At 37.3% G+C, this 21,959-nt stretch overlaps 1 protein-coding gene across 1 annotated transcript in view; it reads left to right on the top strand.

The window, feature by feature from the left end:
* LOC145774027 (succinate dehydrogenase [ubiquinone] flavoprotein subunit, mitochondrial-like) overlaps positions 1-21,959 on the top strand; it is a 134,603-nt gene that overhangs the window by 41,321 nt on the left and 71,323 nt on the right. Inside the window, exons 4-7 of the mRNA XM_082585160.1 lie at positions 2,913-3,000; positions 3,447-3,611; positions 5,048-5,196; positions 18,408-18,623. Coding sequence (XP_082441286.1) covers positions 2,913-3,000; positions 3,447-3,611; positions 5,048-5,196; positions 18,408-18,623 — 618 coding nt within the window. The remainder of the gene's footprint in view (positions 1-2,912; positions 3,001-3,446; positions 3,612-5,047; positions 5,197-18,407; positions 18,624-21,959) is intronic.

Raw genomic sequence — 21,959 nt, 5'->3', positions numbered from 1 at the left:
TAATGGATGGAATAATTCTCTGGTAACAAGACAACAACAATCGAAAACTTCACTCTGTCAATCTCGGTGACCAGGCCTGCATCAGTGATTCAAAGCCTCTACAGTCTACAAGTATGCTAAACTGCCAGGATTAAGCTCTGCAAGAAGCTTTCCCAGTCCGAAGATAAAGATTCAATCAATCAAGTGTGTTGTTCAAAATGATATTAAGCAGTCTTAATGCTTATTTGGAATTAATTTTTGGCTTTATTTTCCACCAGAAAAGAGCTTTTTTTGCCATACTGACAGATTTTTGTTTTGGCTTTCGGGGATGATAGTTTGGCAGCCTTGAAAAAGCTCTGGTGCCTACCAGCTTGCTCGCCAGCATAAAATGAATGAGTTTTCAATTGTCATCTACAGTATTTAGACAGAGCTTTTACCATAATGTGACAACATGTGCAAAGGAATTTATTTTCACTAGTCAGTTCAATCATAAATAGCTAAAAAGCGATTTCTAGCAGCTAGATCATCTTCAGTTAAGCTCATTGAAATAGAAAATTTTGATTCTATTTGAGTAAGCTTGTCTAAAGATGATCTAGTTGCTAGCTAATCAAAAGCGATTTTTAGCTACTTAAGATTGAACTGACTCGTGTGAAAATAAATTCCTTTGTATTACAAGACATGTGACCGAGTTGTTCCTATCAAGCATTGTTGTAGGTTTGACACTGGCCAGAAGATAAGAAGATATTTCATTTTCTTGTATGGTATGTGACAACATTTGTGATTTTTTTGTGTTTTGAGTCTCTGTTATAGCCTAATATTGAACTGGCTTTCGTGTTACAACTTGGATGGTGTATGGTTCACTTATCACCATGGTTTTAAATAAAATTGATAAGCTGCTTGAGTGCTTGTGTTTTGTAGTTTTTGTTGATATTATGTCTTTTGAAATGTTGTCAAAATATTAAAATTTTATCTATTAGACTGGATCAGCTTACGTTTAGGTCTATCATGAACTTATGTTAACTAAGAAATAGGTATGTTTACAGAAAAGTGAGTTTTTTTGACATTGATTTATCTGAAAAGTGAATTGCAGCAGAAAGCTGTAAATAATGCACCAGTAAATCAAGATTTATTTACGCCTTGAGTGATTTTTTGAAGGTCAATCAAAATTTTGTTTATAGTTGTGAATGTGAAAAAACAAATCAACCTATCATCCCCTGCCAACTTCTGAAAAGTAATTGTTGGGGTGGAGGCGTTGAGATGGAAATTTAAAGAAGAATTACCAGATGTCTTGGAATGTACTATTGTATCCTGAAATCATGTTGAATTGTAGAGTTTGAGCAATTATGTCAAATAACCCCCAATCTGAAGATTTTAGTCTACAATGGCTAAACTAAATAACAAGCTTTCGTTGGACTAATGTACTATAGAGTATAGGTACCAGTTTTGTGTGAGCATTTTAGCCAAAAACCAGCATTTGAAACTCCAAAAACCTCACTGATTCACAAGTGGTGGTTTTGATGGTCATTGGTCACATGAACTTTTAGAGCATTTAGCAGCCTAGATGCAGTTGTAGATGGCGGTAATAATACTTTCTTTCTTTGAAATGACGAAAAACATTCCAGGAGAAAATCAGACCAGATAAAATATAAAAGTTGAATGATTACACAACGGTTTACAAGTTAAAGGAGAAATGGATTATTACATAATAGTTATTATTTTAGTGCCGCTTGCATATTCAAGGCGCTAAAAGCAAGAAGAGAAAAAGCGAGAGAGTATAAACTGCAAAGAAAATGTGAGGAACTGTCTGAAAGATTCAAAACGCTTTTGAATTAGTGTTCTTTTCACTACTCGGGGTAACCGCAGAAGATTTGTCTCTTTAATTAAAACCATGGTTCGCAATTCGCCGTAAAATATCGAAAGTTTGATAATATTATTTTATTTTTGGTAATATCGTATCGAAATGATTTTACCAATATCGCCCAGCTCTAGTCGGCATTCGGCAAAATTAGGGAGTTTTCTTTGATCTGTAGAATATACCAGACATTTTTAGCGCAGCAAGAAGAGAAATGACAACGTGTACAGTTAGAAGTTGTCATTGTTTTTAAACATTGTGAACGATTTCAGAACCAAATATTTTTTTTATTTATATTTCAAAAAGTTATTACATAATTGGCTAAGCAACAAAAAGCTAAGCAACAAGATTGGTTGCAACTCTGCGTTCAAAAACAATACCGGTACTAATTTCTTCACAAGATGTTTTTCTTTTTTCGCCTATTGATGCACTTTGAATGCAAGGCTAGTGTGTTACTTTTTTAAAGGTTTTTGTATATTCAATACCACTGCATTTATTTTCTTTTACACTCTAGTCTTTTTCTCTTCTTGTTTCTAGCACCTTCTTTAATTCTGCGAGAAAAATACTGCAAACCTCACAAGATAATATTTTTCACACTGCATTAAGCTACGTTGATTTTGCACTCTGTGAGCGATGGCAATTTTTATCTTTTAACTGATTTCCATGACAAATAAAACGCGTGACTAATCTATCACCACTTTGTAGCGCGCAAGAAGTGAAGAACTACCGTAAAAAAATCACGCTGTCTAGAGGAGGCGACAAAGTGAACGTTTTTAGACATTTCAAAGGCAGCAACTTGTAACAAAATCGCAACCACTTGTAGAGCGCCAACTTAAAGCAGCTTTAATCATTTACCCAAAGAATTGGCATCGGCAAAAATTTTGTAATTAGCACATCCCTATTTTCAACCTCTTGTGGTCGCCTAGCCTGCAGTCAACAAAAGAACGCAAAAAAGATTTTATAATTTTACATTATTGTTGTAAAATATTAAGACTTAATATGTAATTATCTGAAGTAGAATGTTTAAATGTTACATCTTGCATCACATCTTTTATGATTTTTTTTTGTGTTATTGGATTAGGTATGACACAGTGAAAGGTTCTGATTGGTTGGGTGATCAAGATGCTATTCATTATATGACAAAAGAAGCTCCAGCTGCTGTGATCGAGGTTCAGTATAAGTATTTATATCAAAACAAAATCTTCATTACTACAAGTTTACAATCTCTGGTTTCATTGTTTAAACTACATTTGTATGCCATTAGATGAATGTAAGCAAAGCCATGATAAATATTACACTAATGTTTTATACAGAGCCAAATGCACCATTCAAATTTACACCCTATCTGTAGCCTACACTTTGCTTCAGTATTTTGTAGTTCTTGGAGAATTAAAATGCTCCTAGTTGTGGACGACTGAACGTGTTGTTGATCTTATGATCAAAGATGCTGATAAGGTGCATTACGGTACTGCAGTATACTTTTTCTTCAAGTTTCCAATTTATCGGTTGGTATTTTTTTATGTTTTCTTTCAGAACCACATATGCATATATTGTAGTTCTGTGTGAAACAATTATTTTTAAGTTGTTAGGTTGAAATTGAGTTTGATGTGTTCAGCTTGAAAACTATGGAATGCCCTTTAGTCGAACGAGTGAAGGAAAAATATACCAGCGAGCCTTTGGAGGTCAAAGCTTGAAATACGGCAAGGGTGGACAAGCCCACAGATGTTGCTGTGTGGCCGACCGAACCGGGCATTCTTTGTTGCACACACTTTACGGAAGGGTGAGAAAACACTTCAGAGTATTCAGAGTCACGTGCAAAACATCAGTCTGGGACTATTCGAAAACATTCCAAATTGAAGACAGCTTTTTCGAAGACGACTGATTTGGTTCTTGAAAATGCAGCGACTGTTTCTGCATATTCTGAATTGTCATTTGTTTTTAATTTAGTTGGTTATGATTAAGTAATTCTCTTTGACCTCTAATTTTTTTTCACTGAGACTTTTGGGTTATTTTTCCGAAATCTCTGAAAAGGCTGTCTTCCAATTGGTATACAGACGAAATCGGTTAATCGAATCACCTATTTGCCAGACGTGTTGATACGATTCTACGATTGATTCGTTTAACCAATTTACTAAAAAAAAGGTTTATTGTGAATGGGCGTAATTGTTGGGAAGATGTCTGTGCTGACTAGGCTGCAACGCACATTACAACTGATGCGTCCTACAACTGTTTACAATTCTGGTTAAACTTTAAAGAGTTTACTACTTCTGTTTTACATAACACTATGCTGTATGTTCCAGCCAGCAAAACTGGTCCTTTTTACATTGATTAATTATCTGCAGACGTTGAAACAATGTAAAAAAGACCAGCTGTGCTGACTTGGCTGAGCAGGTATGATCAAAGCATTTTTCTGCAAACTCCATGGAAGGCCAGTCGCCGACGGATGACATCAAAAGCGTTTAAACTTCTTTAGTGTGATTATTTCTTTTGTGTGCTCTTCTGTTTTAATGACGCCCAGCTGTGCGAAAATTGGTTCTTTGTAGTGCGATGTCTAGCACATAAGATTATGGCCTGGGATTACAGACACTTGTCTTTGTTTTGAGAGCATGCGTCTGTCTCACCTTTGCTTCATTTCGCCTTTGAACATTGCAGACAATAATGCGAAGCAAAAAAGAGACATTCTCTTTTCGCTAACGGGTATAATTATACGATTAAATGAATGAAGTATGCAAACTAGAAGCAAATCCTGATGCTTTTTCAGATGCAACATCAGATTGGATTTGGTTTGGGATTTCAGGTTTTGATTCAAATAAACGATTGATACGTTTAAGCAGTATACTATTAACCGACTTCGTCTGTATCTCCAATCGGAGTCTCCGAAACAGACCAACTTGCCTAAAGATTACATCTTGAACCTTAAGTTTTAAATAATTTTTATCTCTTTGTTGCAAGAATCAAACGTGATGCCATTAGGGGTTGATGTGGCAGTTCCACGGAAGTTTTAATGAGTAGAATTGATTGAAGAGTCTCCGACTCTATAAATGGTTCTGACTATAAAGAATATGTGCTTCTCACAGTTTTCATGTTTTTGTAAAGTAAGTATAATATTGTCACAGTTTTTTCATGCACAAATTTTCACTTTTTACAATTTAGTTGGTCAGTGGTTCCATTAACAATTTAAATTGTTAATGCTTCCAATGTAATTGTTTTCTCCAGTCGTTAGCGTTCAATACTGACTATTTCATTGAGTACTTTGCAATGGACTTGCTTATGGAGGAAGGTGAATGTCGAGGAGTGATTGCGCTGAGTCTTGAAGACGGAACTTTACATCGGATTAGAGCAAAAAATACAGTATTGGCTACTGGGTAATGGGTAATACCCATTGGGTATACGTTTCAACTTATCTTAGTGTGTTTTTTAAATATATTAATCGTTTTTATTTCTGACTATGGCTATGCACAACAAACATTACATATACAATAACAAGATTTGAACGAGAAACGTGAACAATAAATCAGCATATAATGGCAAGGAGGCAGCGAAGAGACTTTTCACTTTCAGTCATCCATTGAAGTATTCATATTATTATGTAATTATTACATATTTATAAAATCATTTTAGTTAATCTGAGGACAAAACACAAGCCAGTAATTAAATAGCCTACAAGTCAGAAATTAACTGGTTTATGTGTGCCATTAACTTTCCAAAAAAGGAAAAGAGCAGACCGTGCAATTGTGGTCATCATCATCATCATTGGCCATGCCTGAATAAGGCGTCGGCTACCGTGAGTCTCCACAACGATCGATTGTCCATACTTTTAATTAGGTTTTCAAAATTTTGGTTTGTCCATGTTGAAAGATTTTTGAAGATTTCCAAACGTGGACGCCCCTGGTGTCTCTGACCAGGAAATCGCCCCATCATTGCCGAGTGTTCAATTCCGCGTTTGCGGTAGACATGCCCGATAAATGTCATTTGCCTTTTTTTGATAGTTGTGATGAGGACGCCAGGGATGCACCCAGAGCGGCACACTTCTTCGTTAGTGATTTTATCCATCCAGTTAATTCCCATCATTCTACAAATGAACCAAATTTCAGCACTGTTGATCTTCTTTTCTATCTTCGGGCATACAGTCCAGGATTCACAGCCATATAGCAGAACTGACCAAATGTACACATGTAAAATTCTTATTCTAGTGTTTAGAGAGATTGAATTAGATTTCAGTATTTTGTCCATTTTGATGAAAGCTTGTTTGGATTGTGCAATTCTTGATTTTACGTCGCTCCAGCATCGACCATTCGAAGTGACCATAGAACCCAGATAGTTGAAACTATTTACTTGTGAGACTGTTGTATTTTGTATTTTGATAGTGCATACTGGAATTATTTCTTTTGATAGTCATGCAGAAGGTTTTTGTTGCATTCAAATTAAGTCCAAGGTTTTCACTTTGCTTAATGACTATGTCGAGTAAATTTTGTAAACTGGAGTTTGATGTGGCGATTAGTACTGTGTCGTCTGCGTATCTTATGTTGTTGAAGTGTTGTCCGCCTACACAGACGCCTTCTTTGTCATCTAGATGTCGTAAGATCATTTCGCCGTAGAGTGAGAAAAGATCAGGTGAGACTACGCACCCCTGTCTAACACCTCTCCGAATTTGTGTCCACTTGCTCAGCTCGCCATCTATCCGGACTGCTGCTGATTGATCCCAGTAGAGATTTCTGAGAAGTCGGAGGTCTTTACCATCTGTGTCTAAGCTGTCAAGCATCTCCATTAGAGGCTCATGTCTAACGCGGTCGAAAGCTTTGCTGTAGTCCATAAAGCAGAGGTACAGGTCTTCCCTGTGTTCTATCGACCTCTCAGCAAGTGTTCTGATTAGGAATGTGGCGTTTCTAGTTCCTTTGTCTTTCACAAATCCGCATTGCGCATCTGAGATTTCGGGATTGATGCATCTGCGTAGTCGATGGAGTAAAACGGTCTGAAAAATTTTGGTGACATGACTCATTAGACTGATTGTGCGGTGTAGTTCGCAATCAATCGCCCCGGGTTTCTTCGGCAATGTGATGACGATCGATTGTAATCGGTCCTCCGGAATTTTTCCGCTGTCATAAATCTCATTCGTGATTTCAGTCAACTTTTTTATTCCAAAATCGTCTAAAACCTCAAGGGTTTCTGTATGCACAGCATCAGGACCTGCAGCTTTTTTCAATTTGGCTTTCTTTAGCGTGACGTATTTCACTTTCTAGAATCGGTGGTCAATCCATCTCTTTCGATATCGCAGGTTTGTTTCCACGAGCATCGTCGAACAAGTCTCTGATATATTCAGCCCATCTCTCGAGGATTTCATCCTTTTCCAGCAAGATGTTACCATTCTTGGCTTTGATGCAGCCTGTGCAGGAGTGCACAGAGTTCTTTTGCATCTTCTTCACTTCGATGTGAGCAATGGATGGTCTACGTTCAATCTCGTCACACTGTTGGTTCCACCATCGTTCTTTCAGTTGCTTACATCGAGTTTTGATTTTCTTATTTAGTGAGTTGAAATTTTTCAGATCTTTCTTCAATTCTCTTCTCTTATCCATGAGCTTTAGAACTTCGTCGGTCATCCATACTTGATTGGCAGCTTTTGCTTTGTGCGGTATAACTGCTTCAGCCGATTTTGTGATGGCGGTACGAAGAGCTGTCCATTTTGAAGAAAAGTCGTCAGAGCTTTCTTTATTCATAGTTAAGTCACACAGGGCAGCGTACCTGTTCTTGACCTCTACGTTGTAGTCGGATTGTAATTGGGAGTTTGACAATAACTGCTCGTAGTCTAATTTTGGAGAGTTTTGTTGTTTGTTTATTGAGTTCTTGCGTAGTTGCACCCGGAGCGTGGTTACCACGGGGTTGTGGTCGCTGTTACAATCTGCGCCCGGGAGCACACGACAGTTCGAGATAGCGCTTCTGAAACACTTGTTTATAGTGACATAGTCAATTTGATTTTTGATATTGCCTGCGGGGCTTCTCCATGTCCAAAGTCTTCTCAGGTGATTTCGGAACCATGTGTTCATTACAGTCTGTTCGTTCGCATTGCACCAATTTGCCCAGGTTCATTCATGATACCAAGGCCATATGGCCCGATAACATCTCCGTATCGTCATTCACCTACTTTGGCATTCATATCGCCCATAACGATCGTAATTTCTCGTTTTTTACATTGTTGTTTGGCGGTGTCTAGCTGGCGATAGAATTCTTCAAGAACTTTCGGTTCTGCTGATAATGTTGGTGCATACACCTGTATAATTGACAGACTGAAGGGCTTTGCATTTAATTTAACGAGTAAGATACGGTCAGAAAGTGCCCAGTATCCCGCAATGCACTTTGCTATTGCTTGGTCAATGATCATACCAATTCCGTACATGGCCTTGTTACCGCCGGAATGAATGATGGTGTATCCATCCCGAATGCTCTTACCAGCTCCTTTCCAACGCATTTCACTTATTCCCATAATGGAAATACCCATACGCTTCTGTTCTTGGAGTAGGTTTTCTAATCGTCCAGGTTTTGCGAGGGTTCTGACATTCCACGTTGCTATTTTGATTCTTTGGTCGGTGCGGGCAGTCGCTGAATGACGATCGGGTGACGCCTTGCTCCGCGCACGTCTGCCCCTACCGGCTGAGACACTTCCAGCATTTGACGCCTGAAGTATCTTCACAGCTTTAGTGTTCAATCTTTTGTTGTGTGTCATCATAGTTTTCTTGGAAGAGTAGTAAAGACGGTAGGCTTCCATTACTTTCCGTCTTGAGGTTTGCAGCTGGTCGGTTGTCTTAGCACCTCGAGTCCCGCCCTCAGAGCCAAGCTGCTAGCTCTACTAGAAAGTGTAAATAACCTTCTAGATTTTACGCACACAGAAACAAGGGAGACGTTTCTTGTGGCAACCAGTTTGTAAACGGTCAAAAAAATACACTCTTATATGAATTGGCGTGCGCTACCATTCAAAGAGATTGTTGACAGATTAGTTGCTGACAACCCGACACTAGGGTGTGTCGTGTGCCCCCAAAAATTTAAAAAATGGTTGAAAACAAAATTATTTTTTTTGTGGTGAGGCTTGACTAAAAAAGCAAAATTACAAAATTTCAAAGAATTTGGTCAAGGTTTAGGTGCTCCACATCCCAATAGACCTTTTCCACAGCCAACCAATAAAGCGTGACGTTGAAAACAAAGAACTTCGCTGGCGAAGTTTATAGCGGCAAAGCACACAGTTTTAGAACTTTTGGTTGTTGTTGTGATCGAATAATCGCTGCTTTTAGCCCTACATTTTGTACTAAAAATACTTTGAAGACTAAGGATAACAATTAGGCTAAGTTATCTATATTCAAAAGAATGCCAGATTTAATGGCAGGCCTGCTCAATGAGATTATGGTGCCTTAACAATTGTGATAACGGATTACTGGTAGCCTACCACAAATGAAGTGCTTAGTGAAGGGCTTTCTGAAAGAGTAGGGTACTCAATGCTATGTATAGTTTAATAGTTTTTCTTCCTTAGTCAAGGCACATTTACCCAAACATTTATACTTGTTAGGGTAATACTACTAATGAATAGAATCTATGGTGAAATACTGTGCTGTTTTCGGGTGTTCTTTGACATCTTATGATGATGTATCATTATTTAAGTTTCCTGAAGATAAACACCTCAAAAAAGTAAGTCAATAAGCACTACTTACACTATTCCTTTTTATTGTCAACCTACTGTTATATGAGTGTTTCACTATGCAACAAATACCGTTAATTACAACAAAAAAATTAATGTTTAGATGGTAGATTTATGAAGTGTTTATTATGTACTGAAATTATACCGGCAGAGCATGGCAATGACCAGTGCGACTTTTTTGAATTGGACGATAGTCTTGTCAATACGTGTAGCCTACATAAACCAATTTTGGAAAAATACATGTTGGCCATAATTATAAACCACTTGAAAGTAAGGATGTAAAATATTGATGGACCAGGATTTCTGGTGTGATGGACCAAATTGGTTCAAGAAAGCACACTTTCATTATTGAACCATGGCGGTTATCCAATTCTTACACTACATTTTATTTCCAATTTTAGGTTTGGACTCGTCGAACAAGAAGAAAAAATTTCACCCCTACTTCTCATTCTTACATATGCTCCAAACATTTTACTGAAACAGATATTATACGTCATCGGACAAAAAATGTACTGAAGAAAAGCTCTATCCCATCACAGTTTACATGGAGCAATAAGTCGAATAAAAGAAGACACATATTAAGAGCTGTGCCTGTCAATACAGCAGATTTAGAGTTGACTGAAATTCCAAAAAACATTTCATTGTCAAGTCAAACAGACATATCGCCACATTTTGGAATTTTATTTCTTGCCAGCCACCAAGATAAAAGTTTAATTAAATTTTATACTGGTTTTAAGGACATGCAGCAATTTTACAATGTTCTTGACAGTGTGTTGCCAGAAAGAAATCGACAGAATATTGTGTACTATGATGTGAGACATAAATCTACTTATGCAAATGCAGATGAAATCTTTGATGAAAATGCACATTTTAAAATGACAGAAACATCCAAATCTCCAGGAACTGCTCAAACATCTCACAAACTTTCACCTGAGGATGAATTTCTATTGACGATGATGAAACTTCGATTAGGCCTGTTTTATGTAGATATAGCCACAAGGTTTGGAATCTCTGTATCCTCTGTTCAACGCATATTTTATTCCTGGATAAAGTTTCTGTACATTAGGCTAGGAAGTGTGAACGTTTTTCCTCATCGAGACATCATTTTTTCTATCATGCAACCTCAGTTTAAGCAAGACTATCCCAACACCGTTATGATCATTGACTGCACCGAGCTACATTTGGCCATGCCATCCTCCTTTAAGCGACAGTCCCAAACATATTCAAACTACAAATCAACAAACACTGTGAAAGGACTAATCGGGGTTGACTCAAAAGGAGGAATAATGTTCGTGTCACAACTGTACACTGGTAGTATCAGTGATAAAGAGATCTGTAAGAGAAGTGGGTTTTTTGAGTTATTGAAGAGAAAATTAGATTCTGGGGAGCTCCTGCTCAACGATGCCATAATGGCTGACAAAGGTTTTCTGATTGACAAAGAGATAGGTGAAATAGGCTTGAGTTTAAACATTCCTCCATTCTTGAAAAAGAACCCTCAGTTGACTCAAGACAATGTTCTTACAACTCGAACAATTGCTCGTCATCGCATCCATGTTGAAAGGGCAATCAGGAAAATCAAACAATATCATATTTTTGACAGAAAGATTCCTATAAACATGCTTGGAATTCTGAATGAAGTATGGTTGGTGTGTTGTATGTTAACGAACTTTCACGATCCAATTATTTCAGAGACTGTTGAATAACACTGTTTGTTTCTTCGCGTTTGTGTGTATTAAGCATTACAAGTGTAGTTGCACATTTACTAGACTGCTATGAATTGATTTTTGCTCAAGCGCACACCCCAAGAGTCGAACCAGCACCGCTTGATTTCTTTTTTCATTAAGTCAAACGCTTAACCAATTGACCTATTGAGACAGACAGAAAGATGTGGTGCATGAACTACAACAGTGACAAAGCTGACTAGAGGATCAGTGTCATATACTTTACATAGGATTTATCGATCTATGGTCACAAAATAATATACAATACAGGAATGAATAATGACTAAGAAAAAGCAATCTGTAAAATGAAAATAACTAGTTGATTACTGGTACGCACCTTATACTGTTCATTATCTTACATTTTTAACCCCTCACTACATATTCAACTTAAAACAGCAAAGCCACCCAGCCACGTGTACAAAATCACATTGGAAGCAAATTTATGCAGCATGTATAATTGTATATACAACATTCATGGGTTATACATTACAATTCATAACACCAACAGAAACAGTATAAAAAGTGAAGTTATTTCCTGCTGTACCCAAGCATGTAACGGTAATCTACAATATAATTACTCTGTTTGCGAGCTACTGCTGTCCATTTGTTTTGTAAGAAATGGAAGTGCATACTCAAAATAAAAGGTGGAAAGATGAGGCAGCATGAATTGAGACCACAACACAATGTCAAAATGAATACGTTGCACAAACATGGATTGTGAAGTTGAAACAACAAAATCGCACCATTGCAGTCCACTTATAGCGAGTTGCCCCTGAATTTGATAATAGTACTCATGGTTACTTTTCAATTTTAAAACATCATTGTCAAAGTGGAGATAAAAGTCTTTAATTAATGCAGCTTCTTTTAAATCTGCATTTCTGTATTTGTAAGGACACTTTACTTCCACTAATCCAAATATACCACGACTTTCAAACTTGTCCACAACTTTACCATCCGGAGTTGAACCTAAAAAGCTAATGCCAGGATTCAGCACTAAACCACAAGGAAAGACATCAACATCCCTACATAGCTCCACTTTCATGTGCTTAGCATAAGCCTTCAAGGCTGTTTTTTCTGTAACATGTCCATGTCGTATACTTTTGACATGATCAAGATTAGGTGCATAAAAAATGTTTTGTAGAAATGAAGTTGATGGCTCAGATTTTCTGTTGAGAACTTTCCCAAAATTGGAAGAGGTTAACCGAAACCTGCGTTGCTCATGCCATAGCGGTGTATCATTTTGGGTTGTTGTCTGTTTCTCAACAATATGTGCTTCCTCCAAACTAATGCTTAGCTTTTGCAAAAAGTTACTAAAATATGTCGGTAAGTCAGCCATAAAATTTTCAAAGTCTATATTCAATGGTGCCACTGGCAAAGATGGAGACATTACAGCTTTGTCAATTTTAATTTGAAATAACGACTTTACTACATTGCTGGAAATAAACTGAAATGACTTGCTGCTATTTCCAAAGTCTTGTAATTGATAGCTTAAAGGGCTATTTGCCCCAACTGCACCAAAAATAGTTTCAACAAAAGTATTTTCTTGATGAGAAGGCCTGTTTAGCAAATAACTGAACGGAGCACTGGATGATGAAGAAGACTTGATTTTTGTAATTTCACTTTCACTAAGAGGTCCTCTAATATCAATACCTCTAGCATCATACAGTCGGGTTTTGATTGGGCTTTTGAGTCGCTGCTTTCCATGATCAGTATCTGCTTTAGCAAAAATACACTGCATCAGTGGTTCTGCGGTAATCACTTCACCTCTTGGTTTATGCCATTTCTGTTCTTGGCTGGTGCATGATGTAGCAGTAGGAATTTCTTTGATGCCTTGCACATGGAAATGATGTAATTTATATAACAAAGCAGCAACATGGCTGCATTTTCCACCACGTCTGAAACAATTTAATAGATGCATATCAGTACTAAGCTTATTATGATTTTTCACTATTTTTTATGTTATGCATATCAATATCTGTAATTTTAGAAACAAATGTTCTAGTTTTATAAAGTAAAATGTGCATAACTTACTGTAGGCTATAAAAAAAAATTAATAGTTTTGTTATCAAAACACAAGAGTGACATAAATAAAAATACATACAATGTTTGAGTTTGGTTAATGATTGGGAGACAAAGAAGCGACCATACAGTCCACTAGTCTGCTACCACCCTAAATTTAGCCAAGGTATTTTTATATAAAGATGCTTACCCGGCTACACAGGAGCAATTAGCAGCCATCACTTCTTTGGAGCCAACATTTATTTTAGTTTCAACATCATGTGGCTTTTCAGATCTTCTTTGGCTTCTGTAACATGCTGCTTTGCATAAAAACTCTCCGTTTTCATTCAATTTTGTTGAGATTTCTTTTAAGTACTCCTCTATAAAAAATTTATAACCACGGTTGAGGGCTTTTGAAGAGGTTCCAATCCAGTTTGATATATCTCCAACATTAAATGAAGGCAAAGATTCTAAGCACTTTGTCCAACAATCCATTTTGCACAATAATGTCAAAAAGTATCCTAGTATGTAAAAGTTGTATCTGTTAGCAAACCAATTTACTCCGGTTAATTAATATTTAGTGCAAGTACAAGTGACACATTGATTTCAGAAATATAAGGAGAAGAAGAATGTACAAACGTTAGTCTTCTTATTGTAGTAGTACATAAGACAATAATTCTCACCTATCCTTACTAAGATAGTAATACAGTATGTAATTTTAAATCTATCGGAATTCTACACCAACTGCATTTTGCTTACAACCCAACACATTACCAGCAGTTTTCTCATTGCCTAGGTTTGTGCAATTAGAAAGCTCATCATCATTATGTCACTTGGCCTGTTTTACTTATAAAAATAATATAAATGAAATACAACAGTTAGTTTGTTGTTTTTCAAAATTGTTTCCACGTTTTTACGAAACCTTTCTTAGCCGCTAAACAAGTTATCAAGAGTTCACAAGCAACTTCATGCTTGCAAATGAAGCCGCGAGGTGATTGTTTTCAACGTCACGCTTCGTTGCACAGACCTGCGGGAAAGGTCTATTGCCTGTATCCCCTTATTAGCTTGACAATAGGGTGGATTGAAAAAAATTTTTTTTTTTAATTAATAAAAAGAGGGTCTAGACCACTGACAAATTGGCTAAAAACAACAACAAAACTGATTTCAGGGAGTTGTACCACCTATTGGCCGTGCTACCCCCCATTTTATGGGGGAATACCCCAAAATTCTCAAATCGGATGTAACTTTGGAACTGCTGGTGCTAGGAACATGAGTTTGGTATCAAATGATGCAGAATCATAATGTTTCTATCTGCTCTATGAGGACTTTTTGCCTTAATTTCACTAGAAAAAAAGTTATGACAAAAAACGTATATTTGACAACGTTTTGGACAAAACGGTAGCGCAGGCGCAAGGTAATGGGTAAATGCACATGCTGTACTGCATATGCTGATGCAGGTCACAGATGACTTGGATACTTTTGCTTATTGCATTTGCAATAAATATACAGCATAGTATGCATAATATACGGTACACATGTTGTAGAGAATACAAGGGTTAATCGATAGCATGTAGGCAGTAGTCTAACGGTACAGTAGTGTGACTGCCTGACTGGTAATACAATATAGTGCTCAACTGCTCATGTCATGTACACACACAGTAGCAAGTAACAACTTTACTGCACGACCTGGGGGTTACTAACTGGACTGTTCAAAGTGTAGGTGCATAAAACATATACTGTAATTGATAGACGTAATTGGTGATGGGTAGACTGTGATTTGCCATGAAATCATTGTCAAGTAAATACCAGCACACAGATATATTCCATACTGCTGCATGTGCTAGACTACCTGCACTACATTGAGACTTTAGCAACCAGCACAAAAAGGTGAACATGTCAATCTAGTAGGAATTCCTTCTTGCCGTTGAATTCTTTCATAAGTTGACGAGATCGCACCTTCTGACGAATCAGTCCATCCCTTCTTTCAAAACCTACAGCATATAAGCTTGCTTCAGTCACTAGCTTAACATGACGCTCCACTGCTTGGTTGTGGCAAGGATAATCCAGCCACAGAGGTTCGATGACATTGTCAAGCTGTTGATCTGTTAGCGATCTCATGATAGGTGGCTCAGACTTATGAACTGTGCCAAGCTTCACAAGTTGGTGGTATGATTTTGCTCTAGTATTAAGCTGTGGCACAAGAAATCTGCATATTGCAGGTCGCACGGCTGGTGAAACTTCCTTTCTCAGCTTTCGATTTTCATCTTCTGCTTTTTGTGAGGAGCCAACATGATTCTTGCTTTGCTTTTCCTGTGCTTGTGAACCTAAGGAATAGATTTGTTGGACTGCTGCTCTTCTAGCTTGGCAGTCTGCATCACCTAGCATTCCAACAATGACATTTTCAGAGTGAGCGAAAAATGCATTGCGTTCCAAAACCTTATTGGAAATCTCTTTTACTTCTTGGTTTGGGAAGATTTCTTTGCAACATGTTGAAGTTTTTTGACCCATCAGACAATGAATTGTGGTGTTTTATTTCAAACCAAGATGGGAAGCAAACCTTGATACACTATGCAGTACTCAGACAAGATCATAAAACTTTTGGAAGGGTTGATTGCATGAGTGTATTTACGAAGTAGCCTACAAGCAAGTGTTAGCCACCTTGAATGACATAATTCCCCGACTGACAAAAACTACAAGTCTTCATCAACATTCAACATGCCCAAGCACAATGCAGGCATAATCCGTATATTACACTGGTGTACAAAAAAATAATTATTTTTTGCTCCATGAGCTTTAAAGACCGATTCAGAGCAGTTTCGCGGTGCTGAACCCGAATCCGACCTCAGATCACGTCAGGTTTGTGAGACATGACAACAACAGACTGCCACTTCTGTCAAAATTGGCGTTGCGTTCACCACCAACATATGCAGTGCTATAACGAATGGTTAGTGTTAGACATAGACAGGCCAAAACAGCCTAAGTAAGGTTACTGTACAAGCATCGCCATAGGCCTGCTAAAATTTTTGTGGTTTCATGCAAACTATTGACGGGGAGGGGGTCAGTTATACTTTTAGTCTCCCTTTTAGATTGTTATCACTGCCTTGTTAATAATGTTGCGTAGAAAACAAATTGGTATCAAAATTATATTTGGTCGGTGTATTTCAGCTACTTATGCACGACATGGCCTGGATTTATGCATATAGCAAAATGTGTATGTGCAATAAACGCAACGTCAAAGCCTCCACCCCCGACAAAAGCAACAATTTGCCGCCATCACATCTCACAAAACTGAAGTGATAGAATAAATCTGAGGTCAGATTCGGACTCAGCACCCCAAAACCACTCTAAATCAGTTTTCAAAGTTCATAGAGCAAAAATCGTGTAGACCAGTGTTATGTTAAAACAAGGTATTTATGGAGTATGGAGGTCAAATTCCTGTATTTTTAACTGCAATGTGGAGGACCTAAACATTAAAATTTTTTCCTGAAACTTCATATTATTGCTGTTTCAGTGAAACCTCACCATTGAAAAAAAATAATACAAAAAATATGGACATTAGGGCACACGACGCACCCTACCCGACACTAGATTTATCTCTAGTAGTGGTGCTATACGTGCCAGAGAAACCGTTGACACAAAGTTCTTCCGCTTCCTCACGCCGCTCTAGTCTTCATGTACTGAGAGGTTACTTCTCTCTTAACGGCTTCCCAATTTATGAGAGAACCGCACCCCTCACCTAGTTTAGCAAGTCAGTCGAGACCAGTATCCAGGGTATGCCACGTTGGTGTACGCTACCAACTACGAGGAGGCATAGGTGAGAGTTGCAGCAGCGCCGAAAACCATAGCCCATGTCATCCACCATCGCAAGTCATGCGCAGAGTGTATCGTATGAGTGCGAAAACGTGCAACTGATGATAGGACAAGGTGCTAGTTCGGCGACTGCATACCAGATACCCTGTGCAAATTTGTGCAATTGTGGTACCGGTACTTAATAATGATTCATTTTCTTTATATTTTAATATTTTAAACCACCTTTCATTTTTACTTTTTTTAAAATAAAATCTATACAGGGTCAATGGGTCATCAATAGGCTAATTAACGTTTCAAGAGATCCAATTCAAAAACTGGCAAAGGAGGTAAACGTGGCCTATGCAACCATGTTGACAACTCTCAAGAAGGATTTGAAGATGAGCTATTCAAACACATGAAGAAACATTTGCTAAATGCTAGAGCCAGAATTCTGCTCTCACGCATTGAAGGAGGAGGCATGCTGCTAAAGCTTGTGTTCAGCAATGAGAAGAAATTTGATGTCCAGCATCATTTTAACAGTCAGAATGATCGTATTTGGTCAAGAGATGGTGACTTGAAACCTTTGGTAGTCACTCGGAGACAAGGGGCTGCATCAGTGATGGTGTAGGCCGCAGTCAACAAATCAGGAAGGAGTCCATTGACTTTTGTGGACCAAGGAGTGAAATTGCACCAAGAAAATTACCGAAATGGTATTCTTGAGGGTTCATTGTTGCCTTGGGCAAAGAAACACTTAAACAAAAAACGTAATTGGTCATTCCAACAAGATTCTGTCTCTTCACATGAAGCTAAGAGAACACAAAACTTGCTTTCAGCCAATGTGCTGTTCTTCATTTCCAAGGAAGAATGGTCTCCTTCATCCCCATACCTGAACCTCCTAAACTTTGGTATCTGGTCTTATCTGGAGAGCAAGGTTTCAACTAAACACCACCAAAGTTTGAAAGCACTGAAAGGCTAATTTGAAAAAAGAATGGACCAAAAAAAAAAGAGTTACTCGTGATTCTTGTAGGTCCATTTCAAAGCATCTCCGACTTGTTATCGACGCAAATGGCAGACTCATTGAGTAAAACTTGTTTTTCTTAAATATTTATTTATTAGACAATAATATTATATTTTTATTACTCAGACATTGTCTATCATTTGTTAAATACAGTTGTTTGAAGTTGTAATGTTAATTATATTATTGATGACCCTGTCGCATTGATTGCAATGAAATCAAAGAGATACGATTGTATAATTTCAATATCTGTTTTTAAACGCTTATTTGTTTTTGTGTATGACATTAGACACAGTTAAACTTTCACCACCAAACTGATAGCCAGTTCATGTTTTTTGGTTTTATTTTTATCGATTGTTTTGAATTGCACAGAGGATATGGTCGGGCGTATTTTAGTTGTACATCAGCACATACGTGTACGGGCGATGGATCAGCAATGGTTACTCGTGCAGGACTACCTAACCAAGACATGGAATTTGTGCAGTTTCACCCAACAGGAATATACGGTGCAGGGTGCCTTATTACAGAAGGTTGCCGAGGTGAAGGTGGCTACCTTGTTAATTCTGAAGGGGAAAGGTTCATGGAAAGGTAAATGTAAAAGTATATTTGAAATAATTGTTGTTAATATTTTTGTTACTGAAATAAGTTGACATTTCTATTCAGTGTTATTCACATTTCTTCCCTTTGTTCATATTCAATATGGTCCACATTCCACAATCCACATTTAACCCTTTTATTCATGAATTAATTTTTTCACAATACTTTGAAAACTATACAGTCTTCATCAGTGTTATAAAAGTAACTAACCTTTATAACCAAGTAACTATCTATTCTAAAAGTAGCTAACTTTTATAACACTGAAGATCAAGACAGTAACGTTTGTTTGAACATAAGTTTATTTTCTACATTTTGGGCTCAGTCTTTATTTTTTGTTTACACCAACATGTTATTTCTAATTATTCAAAATTTTGAAAAGTATCTTATACGTGATGTTGATTTAGAAAAAATGTCATATTCCACTTCAATCGATACAGCTGGAGTAAAATCTATTTTGGCTCATGTATCTTTGAATTACGGTGCTTTTACTTTTGAGCAGACTGTGGCTCTTTGGTATTGTTATTTTCTATCATAAAGTTAATATATATTTTCGGTGTTTTCATTTAAGAGAATTTGATCACTTCTTCTTCTATCGAGTCTTCTAAAGTTCGTTGATACACCACAGATTGACACATTTTTCCACAACGGAGTTATACTCTGACAGGTCCCACCTACTGCACCAGGTGGCAAGCCGAGGGCAAACAAGAAGGTGGTCCGCTGTTTGGGGCTCAGTGCCACAGATACATGCAACAGGCGGAATGGCCCGTTTCGGCTAGTCCGATTCGGCTGATCCGATTCGGCTAGTCCGATTCGGCTATTACCCTTTTCGGCTACAGCCCGATTCGGCTAGTCCGATTTGGCTGATCCGATTCGGCTAGTTCCCTATTGGGCTACAGTCTTTAGCGGTTAGTTCCCTATTCGGCAATTTTTTGAAAATCCAACGATAATCCTTCTGTAATCCAACAAAATCCAACATCGTTTCTTTTGCATTCCGACAAATTTAGCGAAAAATGTTTGAATAATTAAATTTCTTTTACAGTTGAAATTATCGAAGCTTTAGATGAGTGGGGTTTTGACCTAACCATTGAGATCTTAAAACTAAAAAGCGAATTAAATTTATTTTTGAACTATTACTGTTTGCTCAGATGAAATTGACATGTATCATGCGTCGCCGTCTGCATGCAAACTTAGAATATATTAGAATCCTCAACTATTACAAAATTCTAAATCCAACGACGCTTTCTGTTTATTTACTGTAGAGAATTTTGTATTTTGATCTCGAAGCTTTAGATGAGTGGAGTTTAGACCTAACCACTGAGATCATAAATCATATTTATGACACCGGTTACATCCCTAGTGATATGGTACGTTCCATATTCATAACTTTACCAAAGAAAACCGGAGCAACAGAATGGTCACTCCACAGAACAATTAGCCTTGTGAATTACGTAACAAACAGCTTACTCCAAATCATGTTGATGCGATTGAGACCAAAACTACAATCGGAAATTTCAACAGCACAATTTTTATTTGTTCCAGACAAAGGGACCACAAAAGGAATTTTTACATTAAAAATGATAACAGAGAGATGTGTCCGATCTCCAGATCTTATCAACGCTTACAGTGAGATGATTTTGAGAGACATCGAACATATGAATGGAGTAAAGGTTGGGGTACAAAATGTAACAAGCTTGAGATACGCTGATGAATGATGATACAGTCCTGATAGCAGAATCTGCAAACGATCTACAGGACTTATTAAATTGTGCTGTCAATAACAGTACACGAATGGGTAAGAGTTAAATTCAAACACAGAATGTATGACCGTATCAAAAATGAAAACTTATCCAAATTGCAACCATACATTCAATGGTGTGTTGCACTCAATGGTGTGAAACAAGTTGATAAATTGAAATATCTTGGGTACACTATAACTTGCGATGGCAAAGTGACACTGAAATTAAAAAGAGAATCGCTATAGCAAAGGATACTTTCAGTAAAATGAGCGTAGTCTTCAGGAATCGCAACATGACAACAAAGACCAAAATTAAACTTTTGAAAGCATATGTAATATCAATTCTAACCTACGGATGTGAATGCTAGACAATAAGTAACGATATGATAATAAGAACAGTTAGAAGGCGCCAGATGCAATTTGTAGGTCATATTTACCGACAGGGAGATTTGGGATGGGAAAAAGAAGCAGTGGCCGTCAAAGATTAACTTATTTAAACAGATTGAATCAATGGGCCACAAACACAACAGTTAAAACGAACGATTTTATACGAATGGCAAATGACAGAAAAGATTGGAAGACCATGATCGCCAACGTCTGTATCAGATGAGACACATAATCATCATCAATCGTTTCTTTTGCATTCCGACAAAAAAAAATAAATTGAATTGAAATTTAGCGAAACATAAAAAGCGAATTGAATTTATTTTTGGACTATTAAATTAAAATGTTGCTCACATAAACTTGACATGTATCCTGCGTCACCGTCTGTATGCAAACTTAGAATATATTCGAATCCTCAACTATTACAAAATTCCAATCCCTAGTTTAACAAGTCAATACAATCAATACGGTACATAACAAGTAGGGTGGGTCGAAACGGACTTTTTCTCCGATTTCATTGCTACAAACTTTCTTTCTTGCGAATAATCATAAAACGACATTCCTGAAAGTTTGAGCTTGATCGAACATCGTCTTCATTTCTAAAAATGCTAATTCTTGCCAGTGTTCACTACCTGTGAAATAAGTAGGGCCAGTAAAAGTCATTAAAGTCATATTTTTTTGGTAATGCAGAAAGTTGTCAAACCGATAACAGTGAAACAACGACGTTTCTACGGTGTCTATTTAAGAAGTTATAAAGTCATAAAAAGTTATATTTTCTGTTTTAGATCATAAAATATGACTTCATTTTTACTTCAAAATACAAAGATTGAGCCGGAGTAACTTTGTAAATGCAGTTCAAACAGCTCCTGTAGACATTGAACTTTGATAATAATTTGTGGAAGGGAGGCAATGAGAGTTCTCACGCTGAGTCTCACTTAGCATTGGAAGCAACATTTTTATTACTTTCTGTAGCCTAGTAATAGCGCTTGCTGTTTGATGTTAATTTGCATTGTGACATCATCTTGACACATTATTTTGCAACACACAATCCAGTCTCTGAACATTATAAACACTTGCAGTAGGCCACTACGTCGCTAATAAGCTGAACCGTCGTAACTCCAAAAATGCAGTTTTGAGAAAATTGAATTTTAAAGTTCACGCTGTGTTTGCTGTACATTGTTTGATCTTTCTAAAAGTTCTCTAACGGA

This window comes from Aplidium turbinatum, chromosome 7 (assembly GCF_918807975.1).
Source record: "Aplidium turbinatum chromosome 7, kaAplTurb1.1, whole genome shotgun sequence".
Classification (NCBI taxonomy): Eukaryota; Metazoa; Chordata; class Ascidiacea; order Aplousobranchia; family Polyclinidae; genus Aplidium; species Aplidium turbinatum.
The sequence above is the reverse complement of the archived record's forward strand: the minus strand, read 5'-3'. Positions and strand labels throughout refer to the sequence as shown.